We start from the raw sequence: 23014 nt of genomic DNA, 5'->3' as shown, positions 1-23014 counted from the left end.
GTCTTCTCATTGTCTGTTGCCTTGTTAAAATAGCAAGGGGGGGAATGGAATTCCTGTTTATTGCAGGCCTGCCAGGCCAGGCACTGCACTGGATGTTGTACTTCTGTTAAAGTTGACATGGCTGTTTAGGAGAAGAGATTCTCAAGCTGGGCCAGCTAAATAATCTGTGAGGTCCAGTGCAAAATACAATTAGAGCCTCTTGTTCATAATATGTGAAGAATTCAAGAGGGAGACAGCAGAGTATTAAACCAAATGAGGAGCCCTCCTAACTATGGGTCCCTAAACTGGCTCTGCTATTAAGCTTGAGCTTGAATTCCTACACTGGCACTTACCAGTCATGTAATCTTGGAAAGTCATCTGTAAAATGGGGATAAAAACAAGCCCTACGCCATTGAGTTGTTATTAGAGTTAAATCAGTTACTATTTGAAAAGTGCTTAGAATACCTGGCATACAACAAGCACTCACCTAAATGTTAAGTAAATACACACTTACTGAGCCTACACATCTTAAAATGCCAGATACAACTATGGCCACGAAACACTGAATTTACTAAAACGCTAAAAAAAGTGTTTTGAGAGTTTGGCCCTGATAAACAGAAACATGTTCTTACTTCTATGACAGTAGTCACCTTTCCATTTATTTTAACAAACAAAAGATTTTTAAAAGATATTCTGGATTGAGGCCAATTACTCACAAAGCAAAACTGAAGAATAAAAAAAGATACTGGTTTATGCGCTCAGTTCTGGAAGCCTGTGGAGTGCAAATTGTCATGAAGCCAATTTAATATAACTGCTTCCTTTATGCTGAAAGGATTCACCAGGGACCTCTCTGTTTCCATACAGGAAATAAAGCCTGTTGTGTCTGAACAAAAACTAAGAAATATTTTTCTTTCTATAATGTAGAATACTGTAAAAAAAAAAAAACCAAAACACACCAACCAAACAAAAAACCTATAGAACAGGAAATGTGGCTATTCATACAAATTCTATATTTAGCCCTAGAAAAAATATTAAGTAAAACAAGTCAGAAGATAATTTGCAGGCAGTGATAAATACTTTTACATAGAAAGGAAATTTGGAGCACAGAGACATACATACTTAATAGTTTATTAATGTTTGTTTTATAAGAGGAACCTTAGTTTCCTCACTGGGATACTGACACATTTCTTCACCCTTGACCACCAATAATTCTCAGGATCTTCAAAAGCTTTTTTATAAAAAACATGTAGTTTTTTTGTTCCCCATTTACAGTAAACACTGTGGCTAGCAAAATTCTAAAGAAGTAAGTTGTCGTAGGTCAAACAATTCGCCCGAGGTACACAGATTTGGGATACTTCTCCTTAAGAGCTGGCCACTGAACAATGAAGTAATCGGAGAGGTGAAACAGAATCTTTCCGGACAGGGATAAATGTTCCACTCGGCAGATGCTCTCAACGTAGACAATGATCACTTTCTTTACTCCCAGTATTCCAAGGAGAAGGGCAGATATACAGATAGGAACACATGTTCCTGGTCCGTTACACAACACCTTGGAAAAAAAAAAGTTGAAGGTCAAATAAAAACACAGGATACTACTCTAAGTGAGGCATTTAAAATCAAAAACATTCTAATCTTAGAGTTTTTTTTTTTTTTTAATTCCAAGTCTTGAGTGATTCCCTGTTAAGATCCAGTCTGCAGAAAACTCATGTGCTTGGGAGCCAAGTGGGGCTGTGCTGTTGGCTCCCCTGCTTATCAACTGTGTGACTTGGGGAAAATTACTTGACTTCTCTGCACCTGGGTGGCCTGCCTTGTGCTAAGGCACGTGTGTACAGTGCCCAGTGTTCGGCCAGCACCCACGGGATGGGTGCGAGTCGCTCTTCCGACTGCTCTGTGGATCCCGAATGTTAAATATATGGAAACCAGCTGTGATTCACTGTTTTCTAACGTGCTGACTTGTTTGTGTTGATTTTTTTTAAAGCAATCTTTATAATAGTTGGAGGACTGACATGAAAGATATAGGAGAAAATGTCTTTAAATGACTAAATTATGTAGAACATTTTTGTTGGAGGTAGAATCACTGTAGTTCAATTCAAAAAAAAAAAGGGGGGGGATATTTGAGAGAGGGCTACCAAATGAATGAGATTTTCCCTCAAGAGAATTCAATCCACACTTGTAATCCAGACACTTTTAACGCTTTGAATTCTGCTAATCTTTTTTTTTTTAATAGAAAGCCACCGGTTAAAAACAATTTAGTTGCTGAATTTAACAAGAGAAATTAAATCTAACTCATAGAGTACTCTTTTCTTTATAGCTCAGATGTATTTTTTAAAATTTTTAACCAGAGGACAATGTTGTGTTGGTCTCTGCCATACAACAATGTGAAGCAGCCATAAGTATGCGTATGTCCGCTCCCTCCTGTATTCTTTAAGTCAATCCTCACAGCAATCATTTGAGGCAAATTTTTGGTTCCCTTTTCACAGATATGAAAACTGAGATGCAAAGACTGGACCAGTTGCCTGATCATGCATTGCAGGGGTGGAGTTCTACTGTTTCCAGTCTCCTTTCCTCTATGTGACTCCTAACTCTATATGGGAAGTAGAAAGACTGGACTAGATGACCTTTCCCGTTAGTTCTAGGATTCTAAAATTCTCTGAGTCTCATTTGTTTCTGGTTTTGTCTGAAGCCTAAGTTACAAGATTGTTCTGAATCCTTTCAGGGTTTAGAATTCTAAAAATCCTATTAATGCAAGGTTTCTCAATAGTGGCACTATTGACATTTTGGACTGGATTATTTTTGCTTGTGGGGGCCAGTCCTGTGCATTGTAGGATGTAGAGCAGCATCCCTGGCCTCTACCCACAAGATTCCAGTAGCCAAGACGATCAAGAATGTCTCTGGGCACTGCCAACTCTCCAGTTGAGAGCTGCTATGTTAATATATTCCCTAATCCTTGGATTATTTGTGTTGCTTTTTTTCATTTTTTTCTCCCATAGCACAGAACAAAGTAAAACCTGCACCTAAAAAATAATAAAAAGGGTTGCATGTTGGATCTTGAATGTCACAAAAGTATTTTCATGTTTGTTGCCTTAAAAAAAAAAAAAAGAGTACAGGGCTTCCCTTGTGACTCTGTGGTGAAGAATTTGCCTGCCGATGCAGGAGACATGGAATTGATCCCTGATCTGAGAAGATTCCACATGCCACAGAGCAACTAAGCCTGTGTGCCACAAATATTGAGTCTGTGCTCTGGGGCCTGAGAGCCGCAACTATTGAGCCCACCTGCTGCAACTACTGAAGCCTGTGTGCCTAGAGCCCATGCTCCCCGACAAGAGAAGCCACCGCAATGGGAAGCCTGTGCACCACAACTAGAGAGTAGCCCCCACTCACTGCAACTAGAGAAAAGCCTGCACAGCAAAGACCCAGCACAGCCAAAATTTAATAAATTTTTAAAAAGTACATATCTACATGTGTTTCTTTCAGTATCTGGTTAGCTGGCTATATACAAGCTGTGAATACATTGATAGAAATGTCTGGAGATAGAAGGGGAAATGACTGGGCATTGGTGGGAGATGCTTTAATAACCTGCCATAGACCAGAAGCAGAGACTGTTAAGGTAAAAGTGGAAATTAAAGGTATTTTGTTTGTTTGCCTCTGTTGTTTCTTTATTTTGAGGTACCTTACTGCAAAAGTCCTAGGAACAACAAAATCACAAAACCCTAAACCAAATACTAAAAAAAAACAAACTTAAAATTTAAGTGAAGGAAAGCTTTTAATTACATACAGGTTTTAAATCTGAGTTTTACAGAAGCCTTATTATAGTTGTTGTTTAGTTGTAAAGTCGTGTCTGACTCTTTGGGGACCCCATGGACTGTAGCCTGCCAAGCTCCTCTGGGAGTTCATGGGATTTTCTAGGCAAGAATACAGGAGTGGATTGCCATTTTCTTCTCCAGGGGATCTTCTGGACCCAGGGATCGAACATGTGTCTCCTGCATTGCAGGTGGATTCTTCACCACTGAGCTACCAGGGAAGCCCTTACAGAAGCCTAGGTAAATATTGAAAAATTATGGATTATGGAGTTTCTGTTATTCAACAAAGCATATCAGAAAGACTTATTTTAAGCACTAAACAAAACAGAATTTACTGAGACAGCCTGGGGAAAGAAGATTTTAAACAATATAATGGTTGAAGTTGTCTTTTTAATTTATAAAAAACACAAAAATACTCTTAGTTTTCTCTTTCTTAAAATACAAATTCTCGGTAAACATGCTGCTGCTGCTGCTGCTAAGTCGATTCAGTCGTGTTCGACTCTGTGCGACCCCATAGCCGGCAGCCCACCAGGCTCCCCGATCCCTGGGAATCTCCAGGCAAGAATACTGGAGTGGGTTTCCATTTCCTTCTCCACTGCAGGAAAGTGAAAAGTGAAAGTGAAGTCACTCAGTCATGTCTGACTCTTAGCAACCCTATGGACTGCAGCCTACCAGGTTCCTCCATCCATGGGATTGGGATTTGCCAGGCAAGAGTACTGGAGTGGGGTGCCATTGCCTTCTCTGCAGTAAACATGGGTGCAGTGTTATTACTATCTTTCTACCTCACTATTTTGTAAGCTGCTTATGAGCAGGGTCAACTTCTAGTATAATCTATGCTGTGCACATGTGACAAAACAGGCACTCATTAAATTCTGCTGAAGGAAGGAAGAAAAAGACGTATTGAGGGACAAGGAAGCTGGGAATCATTTGCCTGTTATATATGAAGTCAAAGGCTCCTGTTGCCAGACTCGACCTTGTTTGTAGCTCTATCACGCACATTCATCATGAGCATAAAGGCTGTGATTGACAGTTTAAAAATTCTTTTTTTTTTTTTTTTACCATCTCTCATCCATTGCCTTTTCCTCAGGGGAACCACTGTACCCCTTGCTCTCAACTTAAGTGCTTGAACAGAGTTGACTTCATACTCAACTACAAGGAGAGGACATATGACTCTAGTCTGACCACTGAGAGCCCTAAATTTCCCTGGCAAAAATCACTTGTTTAGGGAAGAGCATCTAATCCAGTGAGTAACCACAAGACATAGTAGGACATTTGTTGGGGCTGCAAAGAGAACAGTACCTTCTCTGCTGTACTGGCACCTAGGAGAATGTGGGCCTGGTACTGTTAATATCTCTCTTGCCACCATGTGGAGAGCTGAGAATGAAGCCATCACACAGCACAATGGAGCTGAGCTGAGAGATGAAGACAGGCCAGGTCCCAAAGGGAGGATTTAAGATCCACGAAGCCAGCTGTGCCTGAAGGAAACCAGATCTAGTCCTAGGTTAGTCAGGCATGTGAGGGAATATATTCCATTTTTGCTTAAGCCAGTTTGAATCAGGACTTCTGTCACTAGCAATAAAAAGCATCCCAATTGACACAGCCCTTTATTTTGTCTTATTGCCTAGCCTCTGATTGTTTATGGCGCCAACTGGTAGGTGCTCATATGGGCCTGCTGGATGAATTAACAAATCAATGAATAAATGTCTCTGAAAGTAGGAAACCCAAGACATATATATATATATACTAAGGATAATATAAGTTATGGGTCCAGAAAAGAGAAAGAGGTTAGGGCTAATATAAACATGAAGTCATGAGGGTAGATGAGCCAGATCAAGGATTAAGAAGAGTTACAAAAGGACTGTTGTTCCATAGATTTGGGTCACCACAGGTCAAGTCCTGTTGGTTGAGATATGACATCGGCACATGCATGACAACATATATTTAACTAGGGTAGTCTGAACTTTACTCCTAGCCTAGTACAAACCCCAAACACAGAATATGGGCCAAGACCTTCGGGGTCCTAGGTTGGTTTGAAGGTCAAAGACCATGAAGTTGAGAGTGATCCAAGCATATGAAGGTGACCTTGAAAGCCAGATGAAGTGAAAGTCAAAGTGTTAATCGCTCAGTTGTGTCCGACTGTTTGCGACCCAATGGACTGTAGCCCACCAGGCTCCTCTGCCCATGGGGTTTTTCAGGCAAGAATACTGGAGTGGGCAGCCATTCCCTTCTCTGGGGGATCTTATCGATCCAGGGATGGAACCTGGGTCTCCTTCATTGGCAGGTGGATTCTTTATCATCTGAGTCACCTGTAAGTAAGATGTGTGTGAAAGTTACTCAGTCGTGTCCGACTCTTGGTGACCCAATAAATTGTAGCCGGTTAGGCTTCTCTGTCCATAGGATTTTCCAGGCAAGAATACTGGAGTGGGTTGCCATTTCCTTCTCCAGAGGATCTTTCTGACCAAGGGATCGAACCTGGGTCTCTCGCATTGCAAGCAGACTCTTTACCATCTGAGCCACTAGAGATGTCCCATAGAGAGCCCAATTATGGCTGTAATCTGAAAAGACTGGACAGAAAAGCAGATTCCAACTCTGAGGCCATGGCCTGAAAACTACCCTTTTGCACAGCTTCTTGCTGGTGGAGGTGGAAGCTGGAGAGAGCTAATGAACTGCAGGAACACAGCTGCAGGGAAGGTTTTACTGAGCTTCCAGGGCCATGGATAAAGCTGGGGGGAACTCAAACCTATTGTCAAAGCCGAGCTGGCTCAGGCAGGTAGTCTCTGGAGGTCACAGGTCCTGTTAAAACCAACACTTCCATGTATAGGATATTGGTTCCACTATGCTGGAACCAATACAGTGGTAAATGAGATAAATGAGCAGATGAGGAAGGGAGTAAACACCGAGACCTGGGACTAGTCAGGAGACACAGGAAGAGCTCAGATGTGAGGCTTTCTATGAAGCCTTACAGGTAGGGTGCTTAAGAATGAACCCTTCTTAGTTTAGAAAATAAGAAAGCCACAAGGTGACCTGGCTAAACTGACAGAGACAAGATCTTCAGATTTGGCTAAAAGAAGAGAAATGGAAATCCTAGAGATGGTTATGTCAGTGAATCACTGAGCTAAAATGCAGGGAGGGGAAAATGCACAGGAGAGGGGGGAGCTCACATGCGAAGTGAGGCTGGGGAATGGCTTACAGAATGGAATGAAGGAGCTGTACATGAACATAAAGATTGGGAGAAAGGAGTAAGAATTTAGACTATTTAAGATTGGTTTGGGAAAAATTGTACTGAGAACATGACAAAGGTTAAAAATGGTGGCATAGGAAGTCTCCCATCACCAGATTTTCTTTTCAATATTTATAACTTCCCAGCTCAATGTGAAAAGTGCAGAAAAGCATAAAGAAAAAAAATAATCCTTCTAATCTCATCAATCTGTCAACATTTTGGTATATTATATATACATTTATATTTCACTATAAAATATGTTCATGTATGCACATATATAATTCTGAGAGCTTATGTATACATATTATAAAGTTCTTTTCAGTTATATTTTTGTGTGGTAAAAAGTTTTTAAAATTTGTGATTTTTAATGACTGCATATATTTAATCCTATGGATATATCATAATTCATCCAACTATTCCTTTATTGTTGAAAATTCAGGCTGACTCCTTTTTTTTTTCTTTTTGGTATTCTAAATCATGCTGTTATGAACATTTCATATATAAATCTGTGACCCCTAAGGCTTTCATTTTGCATTAAACTATGTTCCAGAGTTCTTGCTGAGTGAGAGGTTAGAAGAAACAGCTTCAAGGACTTAAGGAAGTTGTAGAAAGTTTAATAAAACAACTGTCCTGAATTGGGGATGGGCCATGTGGCCTTTTGTTTCTCTTTTTTGTTCTTGTCTGGAAACAGAGTGATCTCCCACTGTAAGAGTTGGGGCAGCAGGCCGAGCCCAGCTCTCACAGCACAAGTGAGATACCCCTGTCTGCATCCCCTCTGCAGTCAGTGGATGGGCTGTGACTTGGCCTGATGTTTCTGCCTAGGCCTGACCAGGAGCTAGTGGTGCAGAGAGGCAAGGCCAGAGGACAATCTGTTCTGGAGGCAGAGGAACCATTGTCAGAATCTGGCATCCAGTACCAGGGGGGCCAGCTACACTGTTCACTGTCCAGCAGTGGTGGCAGCACTGCCCCTCCAAACCAGCCCTGAGGCCATGGTTCTCATGGTTCTCTGCTCGGCTCCCCAGCTTGTCCTTCCATGTTTACTAATCCTCCTTCATTAGCTTTCCCAGTAACTCTCAGAGCTCTCAACAGTCTTTCACTGAATTCTTTTTCTGTTTCAGTCAGCCAGGGTGGATTTTTATGGTTCGTTAACAAAGAACCTGACCGGTCTGGAAAAAGACAAAGGCTTTGAGAGCAGCGAATTTCAGAGTGAGAGAAGGAACGGTTCATGTCAGAACAGTCACAGGATTTCCTTGGGCAGGGCTCCGAGCGCTGGCCCGTGTGCACAGGAAGAGGCAGAGTGAGACACGGGTGAGGATGCAGAAGTAGAAAGGCCGGGGTGAGTGCTCTGGAGTAGGGAAGGGACACTCACAAGTCCTCATTTCAGGAGCAGAGGAGGGCAGGAGCAGTGGGATAAAAGCCTCAGAGAACTGGAGAGAGAAGCATCTGAGAGTAATCAAGAGGGTAAGGGAGAAAATGCAGTCAGAGGGCAGGTGGTCTATACCACAGAGGATATCGTCAGAGGACTGGAAGGCTGGGCGTGGGAGCACAGCCTGAGCAAAGGCAGCGCTGACTGTTGGTGCTCACTGGAGGTGGACAGCAGGGAGGAACAGGACGCAGAGCAGATGCGATGACGTGTCCGCTTGGCTCACACTGTGGTACAGTGCATTTCTTCTTTTTTATGTATATTTAATCATCTGAGTCGTAACAGTTCAATAGGAACATCTAAACATCAAGACCCACATGAAATAACCAAAGAAAGCCACATGAAAAAAACCAAAAAGAATCACTATTTATGAACTTCAAGGCCCCTTACAATTCTATTGCTAACACACAGCATTTTCAGAGTTGTCATCATTGTGTACATGGCATTTTGAGGTCTACTTTTCCGATTATATCACTACTTCCACTCCATGTTTTTACACGGGCATCAGCTGCTTCACTGCTTGAACATGTCGCAGTCCACCCAGGCCCTGCTCCACTTCTCTTTACCCAGGCATAGCTTTCATCTTCTTTTAAAGCATTTCAAAAAAGGTTAAGTTATAAATCATTTTTATTTAGGCTAATGGCTTATGGTATAAAGACAATGAATTTGTTAGTTCCTCAAATATCAGTTACTTCCATTTTGTTTGATAACAACTCAAAAAAAACTGTTCTCAATGTAAATTAGGTTCCTGGACCCAATTCCAATGTGTGTGTGTGTATAGGCTTCTCCACAACAAACAATGCTACGGACAACAACGGGTTGTCCTACTGTTTAACTTAATTCTAACACTATCTACTCTGATATAGAATCACATTCCACAGGCTAATGGCTCAGTCCCCAAGACAACCCTCCCCTTCAGACGCTTGTCACAAACTCAGATTGTTACTCACATTACTGATCAACTGGCTATAAATCAGAGGTTCCCATGACCCATTCCTTGAGGTCGTGTCACATGCTAGAATGTCTCACAGAACTCAGAAAAACCAGTTTACTCACTAGTTTATTGATTTATTATGAAGGATATTAAAGGACACAAACCAATAGCCAGAAAAAGAGACACACAGGGTAAGGTATGGGGCAAAGGTGTGGAATTTCCATGCTGTTCTCCCTGTCTGTATGTGTTCAGCAACCTGGAAACTCTCCCAGCCCTGATCTCTTGAGTTTTTATGGTGGCTTCATTACATAGTCACAATTGATTAAACTACTGGCCATTGGTGACTGATTCATCCTCCATCCTCTCTCCCCTGCCAGAGGTAGAGGCTGGGGGTAGGATGGGAGTGGGATAGAAGTTCTCACCCTTTAATCACACAGCTGGCTCCACTGGCAAGCAGCCCCCATTCTTGAGTGCTTTCCCAAAGTCATCTCATTAACTTAACAAGGCACCTTTATCACTCTCATCACTTAGGAAATTCCAAGGGTTTTAGGAGCTGTGAGTCAGGAACAATGGATGAAGACCAAATATATACCAAAAATATTTTGGTGATCTGAATGACCAAATATATATATATTTTAAATCACCTAATCATATAATGTAAATTTTGGTCCTGCAGGATCTTGACCAATTGGTAAGTTCCTAATACTGACACCTCAATGTTGATTACTCCCAGTCAACCAGAGTATTCTTGCTCATGCTGCATTCACATAATCCATCAAGAAGCTGAACAGCATGGTGCTTATGGACCAGGGCTTTGCAATCACATAGGTGTGAGTTGTCTGCTTAGCAGCAATGTGAATAGGGACAGACTACTTATTCATTCTATATCTCAGTTACCTCACTCACAGATTCATTTGTTCAAGACATAGTTATTGAGTAAGGGCTTCCCTGGTAGCTCAGACCGTAAAGTGTCTGCCTGCAATGTTGGAGACCTGGATTTGATCCCTGGGTCGGGAAGATCCCCTGGAGAAGGAAATGGCAACCCACTCCAGTACTCTTGCCTGGAAAATTCCATGGATGGAGGAGCCTGGTAGGCTACAGTCCATGGGATCTCAAAGAGTCAGACACCACTGAGCAACTTCACTGGTTAATACACAGAAGAAGGAACAGAGGGACACAAAAAAGTGGATTGTAGTAACACCAGATGAGCCCCTGGATCAAGACTTAAAAATCCTAAAGGATAATATGCCAGGTACTGTTCTGGGTACTAGGGATATTGTTGTTTACTAGAAAACAAAAGCCCCTTCTCTCACAAAGTTTACACTCCAATGGGAAGACAGAAAACACTAGGTACACATTTATATAATATAAAGCAGAAGAAGGGAACAGAGACACATGGAGGTCAAAGAAGATCTGGGAGGAGGTGACTTGTGAGCTAGTAACTAATGAAGTGGTACAGTAGTTTAGGTAAACCAACTAGAGCCAGATGGAGGAGAGAGGATGTAGATTTTGTAGACTTGACCATAAACTGGGGCCAGTAAAAAGAGTTTGGGAGGTTGGGGAGGGTTGTGGGCTTGCGACTGATTATAATTTAACAGAGCTGACAGGTCCAGGTGACTATCTCAGGGGCTTCCACCTCTTGTGGTGAATAAAGTAAACTGAGACATATATACAGGGCATGATGAGACTGTCCTGAGGGTCCATCAGGAAGACAGTAAATGCTAATGTATTCTCCTTCTTGGGAGTTAGAGATGGTAAGGTATAAAATGTTGGGGTGGGAAATGGTAATCCAAACAGAAACAAATATAAACACAGGGAAAACAGTATCTATTTTTTAGTATTGCTGTGGAGATCAAATAAGATAACACTTGTAAGGCATTTAACATAGTGCTTGTCCCATAGTAAATATTCAAGAAATGTTAGCTAATCCCATGTACAGAGGAGCCTGGCAGGGAACCCATGGGGTCGCACAAGAATTGGACATGACATAGCAACTAAACAACAACAAAAGCTATTAATATAGTCCATCCAAAAGTAAAGTAAAACGCTTGTGGCATTTTTCAAACTCTTAAGAGTACTGTGTGGCTTGTCCCTCACTCTGTCACAGGCATGGCACTGACCTGGCATGATCTATTCTACACTTCAGAGGGTCCCTTATGAGAGTAACCCAACCATCCATTTTAGTCTCTTTATCTTCAAGTCACTTTTTATTTTTCTCTGCCTGATCCACTCCAAGTGATACATATGAAAAAATGACAGAAGGAGCCTGATTGCCAGGAGTAGTGTTTTCCCTTTTTCCACAAATGGTGGAAGACTGAAGGATTCTTGAGCTCCCCTGCTCAGGATCTAAGGAGCTGCTATAGCGTACTTCTTGGCCTGTGGCCAAATGGCCACCATTACATGGTAAACAAGCCTGATGACCCGATGCGTAAGCCTGATGTTCATTTCAAAATGAAGTTTGGCTATTTTATTTTTATCTTTTGGCCAAGTTGCACAGCATGTGGGATCCTAATTCTCTGACCAGGGATTGAACCCACACCCCCTGGATTAGTAGTACATTGTTCCAATCACTGGACCGCCAGGGAAGTCCCTAGCTTAAGCTATTTTGTCCTTGTGTGGGAAACCAGACTTCCCAACATTCTGCAACCATCCTGATTTGTTGGGGTTGGGTTGAGATACAGAGGTGGAAGTTAAGCATGTGAGAGATGCACATACAGCAGATACCAGTGTCCCCTCACAACTCCAAGATGTTCACCAGCAGTTTCAATGCATGTTGGCAAGACCTTACCGACACAAGGCTCCACATAATTTGGCCACTCCATACATGTTTAAGGCTCCTCTGACTCTAAGTACAGAGTAGGCAAAAGAGCTCAAGGGGGACTTCCCTGCTGGTCTAGAGGTTAAGACTCTAAGCTTCCACTGCAGAGGGCACAAGTCCCATCCCTGATCAGGGGAACTAAGATCCTGCGTGTTGTACAGCGTGGCCAAAAAAGAGTCTAGAGGTTGTTGGTGCCCACGCTGGAGAGGCATTTCATTGCCTCGCCCTGATGTATTTATAAAAATAAAAACAAAGGGGCTTCCCTGGCGGTCCAGTGGTTAAGAATCCGCCTGCCAATGCAGGGGACACTGGTTCAATCCCTGGTCTGGGAAGGTCCCTCATGCCTTCACTGTGGCATGTGGTAACTAAGCCACAACTAAGTCACAACTACTGAGCCCACCTGCTACAATGACTAAAGCCCAGGCGCTTAAGAGTGCAGGCTCCACAACAAGAGAGTAGCCCCTGCTCACCACAACTAGAGAAAGCCTGCATGCTGCAACAAAGAGCCAGCACAGACAAAAATAAATAATTCTTTTAAATAAATAGATACATAGATAAAATCAGTACTTAATTTTTTTATTTTAATCTGAATGGTTAAGCTGTGCCTTCTTTGCATCATCGTTAAAGGTCACTGTCAGGCTAGCCAAACGTTGTTTTCTGAAGCTTCCTGGTTGATTCTACTTTCAGTTGAGGAAACTGAATCTTTTAGTTTTCCTGTTCTCTGGGCCAAATGGTCAAGGTGACGATTTCCTGACTTCTTGGTCTTTTTTTGTTTTCATTGTATTTTCAACACTCTGAAATGTTTACATGGAGGCCTTTAAGTCCTAGTAATCCAGTAGCTTTTCCTCTTGTTTTCCTCACACCATTTACTCAGAAGCAGCGATTGCTAGTGCTGGGTGCAGTCTTGGGAGTCACTTAGGTTCAGTCCTTGCCCTTTAGCTTGAGAAGGGAAGGGAAAGATCTCGATATTCACAGGGCTGCTACTACTTGCCAGATGCAGAGCCTAATTTGTGGCATTCTGCCTAATTATCCCACTTTAACCCTGCAACAGCCCGCTGACATGGGTTCTTTATACTCATGTTTTTGACAAGGAGACAAACGCAGAGCAGTTAAGTGACCTATGAAAGATCACACAGCTGAGACTCAAACAAGCTTTAGAAGACAAGCCTGGGACTCTCTTGTCCCCCATCCTGGTCCTGCCCCTGTCCATCAGGTCCAGCATTAGCTGGAAGTGGGCTGAAGGCAAGGCAGACACCAAGGCACAAACAACACAGGGAGGTGGATTAAGGCAAAATTCTGGCAATAGGTGTTAATATTTTATAGCTTTAATAGAGAAATTAGTGGCAGACTATAACATACCATTGGACTACAATGGATCGCAAAAGCCTTTCAGCAGATAAAACTGGGGTGGTGGTGGAAATGGTTAACATTTTCAAAAGAAAAGGGAGTATCCTTTTTAAACAGGAAGGACTGGCTTGAATTCAAAGCAATTATACAACTCCTGACTTCTGTCAAGGCCCTCTCTCAGGCAGATAAGTGATATTTTATTCATGATCCTTCCCGAATTTCTTTTACATGAACCTATGTATAAAATTTCTGCCTTGCTGAACTGAAAACTACTCAGCAGTTTTCCTTGGATAATTTCCTTTATGTACAGATTGTGTGTACAGTAATAAAAAAAGGCTTACAAAATTTTTTATAGAGGATTATCTAATTCCTTAATTCTAAGCTGAAAGGATACATAGAGACACTTGTTTGTGAGTTTCTGGTTGTGTGCATAAAAGAGAGACAGACATGATACTCAAAGACAGACAATGAAACAGAGGCAAGAAGATAGAATTCAACAAAGTGAGATGCATTGGAAGCTGTACCTTACTGCAGCTTAAAGAACATGGTATTCTAGAGCTGAGCTTGGATTCCACACCTAGAATCAGAGGTTCAGGGTTCTCCAGAGAATATGTGCTTCATTCCGTGCAGAGACTCAAAAGGCATTTCTCTTTCACTGTGCACTACGCATCTATCTAGATCCTAGCATCGGTGCCCCTCACTCCATTGGTAATCTGCAGGAGCAGAATGACACTGCTTATCAAAATCAGTATCTTTTGGAGGTTTTTATTGCCTTCAAGCTTACCTGAGTATTGCTAAACTTGTTTAGGTATGTTCAGCTGTACTAACAACTCTCTCTCATTATAGACTGAGAAGACAGTCATATTGGGAGAAACTGAGAGAAGCACTGGGTTTGTCCCAGTTCTGTTCAGAGAGGGACCCTTTAAACCGGCAAGGAGAGAAGTGACTCCATGTTAGTATTTCACAGCCCTCCGCATCACATTCGCCCAGGGGTACTTGTCAAAAATGCAGATTCTTAGGGGAGGGAGAGGGATGGAATGGGAATGTGGGGTTAGGAGATGCAAACTATCACATTTAGAATGGATAAACAACAAGGTCCTACTGTAGGGCACAGCAAACTATTGCGTTGACCAAAAAGTTCACTTAGGTTTGGTATCTTACAGAAAACCCAAATGAACTTCTTGGCCAGATCTCCTGGAATAAACTATAATGGAAAAGAATATTTAAAAAAAGAATGTATATGTGTGTAAAACTGAGTCACTTTCTACTGCAGAGATAGGCACAATATTGTAAATCAACTATATTTCAATTGTGAAAGTGAAAGTTAGTTGTACAGTTGTGTCCGACTCTGTGAACCCATGGACTGTAGCCTGCCTGGCTCCTCTGTCCATGGGATTCTCCAGGCAAGAATACTGGAGTGGGTTGCCATTTCCTTCTCCAGGGCATCTTCCTGACCCAGGGGTTGAACCCGGGTCTCCGGCATTGCAGGCAAATTCTTTACCAACCGAGCCACTAGGGAAGCCCAATATATTTGAATTAAAATGAATAAAAAACTCATATTCTTTCCAAATCAGAATCTCTGGGTCTGGGGCCCAGGAATATGCATTTTAAACATGCTCCCAGGAGTTTCTGGTACAGATTAGTGCTTGGAAACCTCTGCTCTGCACTACAGGAAGGGGGCTGGCAATCTACATAAGCGTCGCCTCATCTGCCTTCCTGCGAAGGGGTCTGAGTGTGCTAAAGGAGAAGACAGTGTCGGTGGGGGAGGGGGGTAGGGGGAGGAAATGTGGGGACTGGTGAGCCATCAAAGGCCACTCTCTCTCTCATCCAGCTGAGAAACCACTCTGGGGACAAGCAGCCCAGTTGAACTCATCTGGAAGAGCTTTCCAGTGAGCCTGAGGCTCCTAATAGCAGTGAGAACTGCCAGAAATTGAGGAGCTCTGCCAGGACGCCCCTCTTTCCCTCCACTGGCTAGGCTTAGAGATCACCTCCTTATGCAGGGAGCACCCCTGGTAGGAGTCCTATCTTAGAGACTAGAAGTTAACTCCTTAATTATCTAACTCTTTAAAAATGATAAGTGGACAACATTGTGAGGATAAGGACAGGCTAAAGAGAAGAAAGGCACCTGAGGGACACTGATGAGGAAGATGGCAAGGCAGCATAAGCTCTGCCACTTTGTCACCTTTGCTGCCAAGAGGCCCCACCCTAAGAAGGAGCATCTCTGCAGACATGGGGAGTGGTTGCTCATGCTCCTTGGCATCACAGCCTGGGTCTTTTGGGGGCTGGGGGTGGGCTGGACAAGCAAAGCCTCATTGGTGGGGCTCAGTCTGTCAGGAACACCGAGAGGTCCTTTGCCACAGTCATCCTAAGGGCCAGGCAACAGGTTTTGATCCAGTAGATAATCTCAGAAACATCTTGGCTGACCAAAAGTCAAATTTTGTTAAGAAGAAATTCTTAGCTACTATGGAGAGAAGACCAAACCTTCAGGTTTTCTCATTCACATGTGCTCTCTCCCCATTTTTTGAAACAAGTTTCTGTCTTATGGTCAACAAGATGGGGTATCTGAGGCATTGACAGTCCAGGGAAAGGGCAGCGATGAGAGCATGGACCCTGGAGCCAGACCACCTGAGAGTGAATCCTGGCTCTACCACTCTCTACCCTGTGACGCTGGGCTAGTTATCTCACCTCTCTGAACCTCAGTTTCCTCATTTGTAAAATGGGGATTGAAGTCGGGCTTTCCACATAGTGTTACAGCGAAGATTAAGTGAGGCAGAGTCTGCCAAGTACTTAGAACTCCGCAAGTTCCTTGTGTATATTTGCTGCCGTTATTTTTTTTTAATCTCTCTGCCTAAGGATGCTTCACAACAGTGACCAAAAGAGGGGTCTCAGAGCTGGAGTGGGGACAGAATCCTTGCGTCATCTGTAGCTGATGCTCTTTCAAGATCAACAGTGGCTCTTTTGACTGAATTGCAGTCTTCCCCCTCCTGCAAACCCTGCCCAGGGCACCGTTGGGCCATGGTCCAGGCACCTTCTGTTGGGGCAGCAGGTTCTCTCAGCCTCTTTTAAGAGCCTTTTAACGGAAAAGGCAGTGGGCCCTATTTTGTTCAGTTCAGCTAATAGGACAAATAACGTACACTGGATGACTTACTGGTAGGGCTTCCCAGGGCAAGACTGAAAATAAAATTCTGTTACAAGGACAGTCTATTCTAGGGTATAAAATGGAATTATCTTCACCAGGATTAAATCATACTTCCTGCCTGTGTCAGAGCGTTTCCAGGGAGAGTAAGCGCCATGCAGCTCTTAATGCCGCTGGTTCATTGTTGCTCATGACTCCCACCCCCACTGGCTGTCTAACCCCATTCAGTCTCCCCCAGCCCTGGCCCACCAAGGTTTCAGTCTTTGAAAGAGAGCTGGGTGTGGAAACAAAAGCAGGCTCCCTTTGGTCCGGGGAAATGTTGGCAACGAGAATGCTGGAGGGGAACTGAAGTCAGGCAGGCACTCACACATGTGATAGACGCTAACTTCAAATTTGATGTTAATTATAATCAAGCATGTTTAAAGTCCATGCTGTAATTCTAATTAACTATCACCAGCCCATCACAATGGATGGTCTCATCCGTATGACTCCATTAGGATATTTACTCATGAATTCAATAGTTTTGTCCTGAGTAGAAGGGTAGCAGAGTACAGTCACTAGAGCATAGATGCTGCAGTCTCAAGCTATCCGGGTTTGGATCCTGTTTCTGCCATTTAGTGTCCCTCAGACTTCAGGCAAATCAATTTTTCCCCCCATATGTCTCAGTTTTCCTATCTGCAAAATGGGGATAAAAATAGGATAGGGTTATTGTAATGATCGAATGAGTTAACACATGTAAAGTGTATAAAAGTTAATAAACAGAAACATCAGTTAAAATTGAGTTGGGAGGCCAGAAGGTTCTCACGCCCTATTAAGACAGAGCCCAAAAGGGAGAAGACAGACTCCTCTTCTTGCCTGGCAAGAGCTCACAACCAGCCAATGAAAAGCCGCTATTCTTCAAACTCTCAATTCCTCCAATGGACTCTTTGTTCACTATCACCCTCCCAGCTTCCTCTCCCTCTCTTTAAGAGAGGTCCCCTCTTCTTGTGCCCTGGCAGCAGGGATTTGCACATGGCTCACCCACGGTCAGTTCAGTTCAGTTGCTCAGTCATGTCTGACTCTGTGACCCCATGGACTGTAGCATGCAAGGCTTCTCTGTCCATCACCAACTCCCAGAGCCTACTCAAACTCATGTCCATTGAGTTGGTGATATCATCCAACCATCTTATCCTCTGTTGTCCCCTTCTCCTCCTGCCTTCAATCTTGCCCAGCATTAGGGTCTTTTCCAATGAGTCAGTTCTTCACATCAGGTGGCCAAAGTATTGGAGCTTCAGTTTTAGCATCAGTCCTTCCAAATCAATCAATCAGGATTGATTTCCTTTAGGATTGACTGGTTTGATCTCCTTGGAGTCCAAGGGATTCTCACGAGTCTTCTCCAACACCACAGTTCAGAGGCATCAATTCTTTGGTGCTCAGCTTTCTTTATGGTCCAACTCTCACATCCATATGTGACTACTGGAAAAACCATAGCTTTGACTAGACAGATCTTTGTTGGCAAAGTAATGTCTCTGCTTCTTAATATGCTGTTCAGGTTGGTCATAGCTTTTCTTCCAAGGAGCAAGCATCTTTCAAAACTATGGTCACAAAAAAACCCACAAAAAACAAAAAAACTACGGTCGCAGATCCTCAAATGGCAATTCTTTGCTGATCCCCAGTAAACACACTTTTGGAGAAGTACCTGGCAGTCTATTTGTTTACAGTCAACAAGTATTGTTTTTAGTTTTTAGTTGGAGGATAATTGCTTTCAATGTTGTGTTGGTTTCTGCTGTACAACAATGTGAATCATTATAACTATATATATATATCCCCTCCCTCTTGAGCCTCCCTCCCACCACTCCTCTACCCTACCCCTCTAGGTCATCACAGAGTACCAGGCTGGGCTCCCTGTGCTATACAGCAGCTTCCCACTAGCTATCTATTCTATACATGTTAGTGTATATATATCAATGATACTTTCTCAATTCATTCTTCCCTGTCAACAAATATAATGATGCTTGGCATTTTTCTTGGCACTTGGGCTTGGGAAGACAAGTAAGTCATCGGGGAGCCTACAATCTAGACACGTGGCACTGTATTCAGCCCTTATCAACAAGCACTTTGCACAAAACAGGTGCCCAAAAAAAGTCTTAGGGGAGCTGGCAGAAATACAGATTCACTGCTGGGTCTCTAGTTTTGCTCAGTTTAATATATCAAAATACTTCAGAAAAAACAATGGCTTTATACACTGACTCTACAAATATGAACAAAACCCTGTAATAGTATGTCATTAGTTAAAGACTCCTTGCTCCAATACTGGGTCTTTAAAAACTATGAAATGGAAGGAAAAGCTTTAGTCTTTAAACAGAGAAAATAGTTTTCCATTGTTTTATGTAACCACTTAGAAAACTAAAATGTATGTTCAACACAGATATGCCTAATATTGCTGTTATGATAGGAACAGAGTGCTCTGTTCAATTAGTATAATCTATGGATATAAAGAGGCTTCTCAGGAGGCGCTAGTGGTAAACAACCTGACTGCCAATGCAGGGACACAGGAGTCTTGGGCTCAATCCTTGGGTTGGGAAGATCCCCTGGAGGAGGGCATGGCAACGCGCTCCAGTATTCTTTCCTGAAGAATCTCATAGACAGAGGAGCCTGGCGGGCTATGGTCCACAGGGTCGCACAGAGTTGGACACGAATGAAGCGACTTAGCATGCACACACACGGATATAAAAGGGTGAGAGAAGAACATCATGGACTGTTCCAACGCCATCAAGTCATTTCTCTTTCCTTCCCCTTCCACCTTGCAAAAGTATTCACTGATCTTTTCTTGTTTACTGTTTTTAGATCCGTTTTAAAACTGAAAAGTTCTGTAACGTCCTATAAAAACTGACTGCAAGGAAAGAGCCTGTCCCAAGGACTGAATTTCCTCCAACCCAGTCAATAAAAGAATGCAATTAAAAAACCCCAAAGAAAAAAACTGTTCACAAAACAACAAAAAAAATCTAGCTTAGTATCTACCTAAGAACTTTTGTTAAATCTGTTTTTTGGGGGGAAAAACTGAAATAAGTCTTTATGTGCCTATTATGTGAATGGTTGACATAATTATGTGAGAGGCAGGACCATCTACAACTCCACAGCATTCTTGACAGTGCCCCCTCCCCAAAGCCCCCAGTTGACTTAATTTCCTTCTCTGCCTTTCTTTTTCTTCCTTTCTCTTTCCCATCAGTGGAAGGCAAATCTCTGTGTCATGCCATACCCTGCTGCTTTATCTTGCCAGAGGGCTGCTCCCTCTTGGGACACTGGTCCAACCTCTCTTACTGGCCAAGTTCATCTCTCCTTTGGCTCGGTCTCTCTCAGGCTGAGTTTCCCATGTTAACTCTCTAATCCTGCTTGGAAAGGGCCTCTGGCAGCACTGCCATTTGAATTCTTATTATTCTAACTTTATTTTATAGTTTCTTTAATATTTATTTATTTGCCGGTGCCAGGTCTTAGTTGCCACCTTAGTTGCCACTTAGGTCTGAGTTGTGGCATGTGGGATCTAGCTTCCAGACCAGGAATTAAACCTGTGCTTCCTCCATTGGAACCTTGGAATCTTAGCCACTGGACCACCAGGGAAATTCCTATTTTAACTTCAAAATAGAGCCCTCTTACCAGATACATTCCCCCCCACCCAACCCCCGCCCCTGGCACCCTGACCCTGCCAATTCTACTCCTGAAGGCCCTTAAATCTGGGTGCTGCTACTTGGTGTGAATCAATTTCCTCTCACCTGGTTCACCTCCTCCCTGCTCTCCAGCCCTGCCTTCTCCCGTTTCACTTGCATAGCGCTGCTACGTGACATTCTCCTACAATACAAACCTGACCATCTTAGCTTTTGTCGTCAGTGGCTTCCTGCTGCCCTCAAAAAAAGTCCAAGTACCCTGAATTAAAAGTTATTCCCTAAAACTCACTACCTTTACTGTTTTCCATCATTGTGGTTTCCAGGCTCAACTGAATTCTTTTCTACAGTAATAAAGAACCTCATGAGTATCATTTAAGTTAATATAACAATAAGTGTGAGGAATCAAAACAAATTTCCCATGCAATATAAGATACCTGCTTGTAGCCATATATTGTACTTTGGTGACCCTTCAAGAACAACCAGTTTTGTAGTTCTAAAGTAGACTTAATTGTCTCTAATGCTTCCTTTTTCCAGATTAATGAGTTGTGTAACACGTACACCAGGATTAGAAAAGATTTGTGCTTACTGTGCTTTAGGACTAGTATTCCTGCTTTTTATTTCCACTTTTTTAGTCTTTTAAACAGTAGTAAGGAGGGGAAAAATGACCAAACTGGGGCTCAAAAAGAGAAGATAAAGAGGACAACAAAGATATATCAAGCCACTGAGTGACTAATTCTACTTTCAGCTGGTCCTGAGCAAAGGGTGACAGCTAACAGGTACTCATATTCTTCATAAACAGTATCTCATTTCACTTTAGTCCCCACAGCCACAGTAAGAGATAGGTATGATGATTCGTATTTTATAGGTGACAAGACAGACTGGTAATGTTTATTTTGCCTGTTATGGTAATCGCTGGTTAGGTACAGTGCTTAGAGTGAAGGGCGAGCTCTCAACCCTCCCGTTTCCCTGGAGGGAAGGGAGTTTCCAGGTTCCAGGAGGGAGGAGGAGTGAAGTCTCCTCTCAGGCTTCCCACTAGGTCCTTCCCTAGAGGGGGAGTGGCCTGGGCAAGGGTGAGGTCAGGAGATGAGGATGCACCCGGCCCCTGGATTTCTTCACTCTCTTCTTCTCAGCTTGTCTGTCTTCAGCATCTATCCTCTATACCTGGCTTGTGTGCTGAGTAGAGAAGAGAGGCGGGCCTAAAGCCTAATTTAGCAGAGAAGTAAGCCCATGGTGGCCGCATATGTTAGCCACATCCTCCAGTGTGGCTTTCATCAGTTGATAAAGCTGATATTTTGATTTCTACTGTCTTATTTCCCAATTGGCTGGGAACATAAGAGAGGAAGACAGAGGGTAATTAATTGGCTCCCTAGAAGGCACATAATAGGCACTTGATAAACATTTGTCAAATGAATGAATTTGTCCAAAGCCACAAAGCTAATAAACCGCAGAGTAGAGACTTGAATCCATGTCTGTCAGAAAAGCCCACAGTTTTCTAAAATTTCCCCTTCAGTGCTTCTTGTAGAGTGTTCTGTTTCTAGGCTTCAGCTCATGCTTTAGCATGGCTGCCAGGAAACTGGAAACAAAGGCTAGTGTAGGCATTAGCTGCCTTAAAAACAAATCTGCCTAAGAATTTGGCTGACAATCTGTCTATAAGGTGACCATGGACAAGTTCAGTCTGTCTGCCTGCTGCACCATGGGCTATTACTGACTGAGCCCATGGGTACATGAGGAGGGAGCCCAAGGATGAGAACAGCAGTGGAGGCAGCACCAGCAGTGTCTGTAACAGACCGGGCAGGAGAGAGGAGGGCAGCCAAGCAGGAAGCAGGACGTGCACAAAAGGGGCGGGGCGGGGCAAGGGCCTGGGGACCAAGACAAGGAAGGCCCGCAGGGACTTAGCAGGAAGGGGGATGGGGGATGGGGCGAGAGCAGGGGAGGAAAAGTGAACAGAAAAATCCCAGGAGAAGAACAAAAGGCCGCATAGATGGGAAATAAAAATATGTTCAAACAAAGAGTATAAAGCGGAGACAGATAAAAGAACAGGAGTAAATCACTTGCTATGAAAATAGCCACAAACTGATTTTCCATTCCATGTCAAGATGATGAAAAGTGAGGGCTGTCCTGTGTGCCAGCAGCCTTCAAGAACCAAGAAATAAAACACCCAGGTTGAAAATAGTTTGGGGAGCCAGAGGATGACAAGATTCCTCCTGCAGGCAGAAGTAAAATTAAAGGAATGACAGCATCTTCTCCCCCTTCTTCCCACCGATCCCCACTCCGGTCACAAAGGAGGGGGGAGCTGCTTGGCTGGCAACCACGTATGAGCTCAGTGGGGACCCTGTTCTGACTGAGCTAATAGAGTTAGTTTTTAAGAGAATCTGGTAGAACTCAGGATTGTGTGCTCACAAACACCATATAAAAAAACAGGGTCATCGCTGCCTTTCAAGCGGTTTTTTCACTCTGTTTAAAGGCCGGGTTTCGTCTTTTTTTCCCCTCACTAGAGCAGCACACAAAGACTTCTCTGACACACTGCATCCACGGCAGATGAAAGTGCTTAAGTGTGAGTGAAAGCAACAATGTTCAGAGTGACATTTACTAGCTGCAAACAGTGAAATCAGAGCGCTCCAGTTCATGGAGATTAAATGTCAGGCTTTAAACCTTTAGCAGAGTATTAGCTATGGAAGTTTTTAAAATTTAGGATTTGGTTTTACACTGCAAGCAG

General features: G+C 43.1%; 1 protein-coding gene across 2 annotated transcripts in view; it reads right to left on the bottom strand.

Moving 5' to 3' along the window:
* The window catches only part of ALG14 (ALG14 UDP-N-acetylglucosaminyltransferase subunit), a 154775-nt gene that overhangs the window by 56991 nt on the left and 74770 nt on the right, over nucleotides 1-23014 (bottom strand). Inside the window, exon 4 of one of the 2 annotated variants that reach the window (XM_081486226.1) lies at nucleotides 1092-1528. The exons of the other annotated variant lie outside the window; for it this stretch is intronic. Within the exon in view, the coding sequence (XP_081342352.1) occupies nucleotides 1298-1528 (231 nt within the window). The 3' untranslated portion in view covers nucleotides 1092-1297. Of the gene's footprint in view, nucleotides 1-1091; nucleotides 1529-23014 lie in introns of those variants that run through there. 2 annotated transcript variants of the gene reach the window in all.

The sequence above is a fragment of the Giraffa tippelskirchi genome, chromosome 5 (assembly GCF_054371585.1).
Source record: "Giraffa tippelskirchi isolate mGirTip1 chromosome 5, T2T-mGirTip1v1.2.pri, whole genome shotgun sequence".
Classification (NCBI taxonomy): domain Eukaryota; kingdom Metazoa; phylum Chordata; class Mammalia; order Artiodactyla; family Giraffidae; genus Giraffa; species Giraffa tippelskirchi.
The sequence above is the reverse complement of the archived record's forward strand: the minus strand, read 5'-3'. Positions and strand labels throughout refer to the sequence as shown.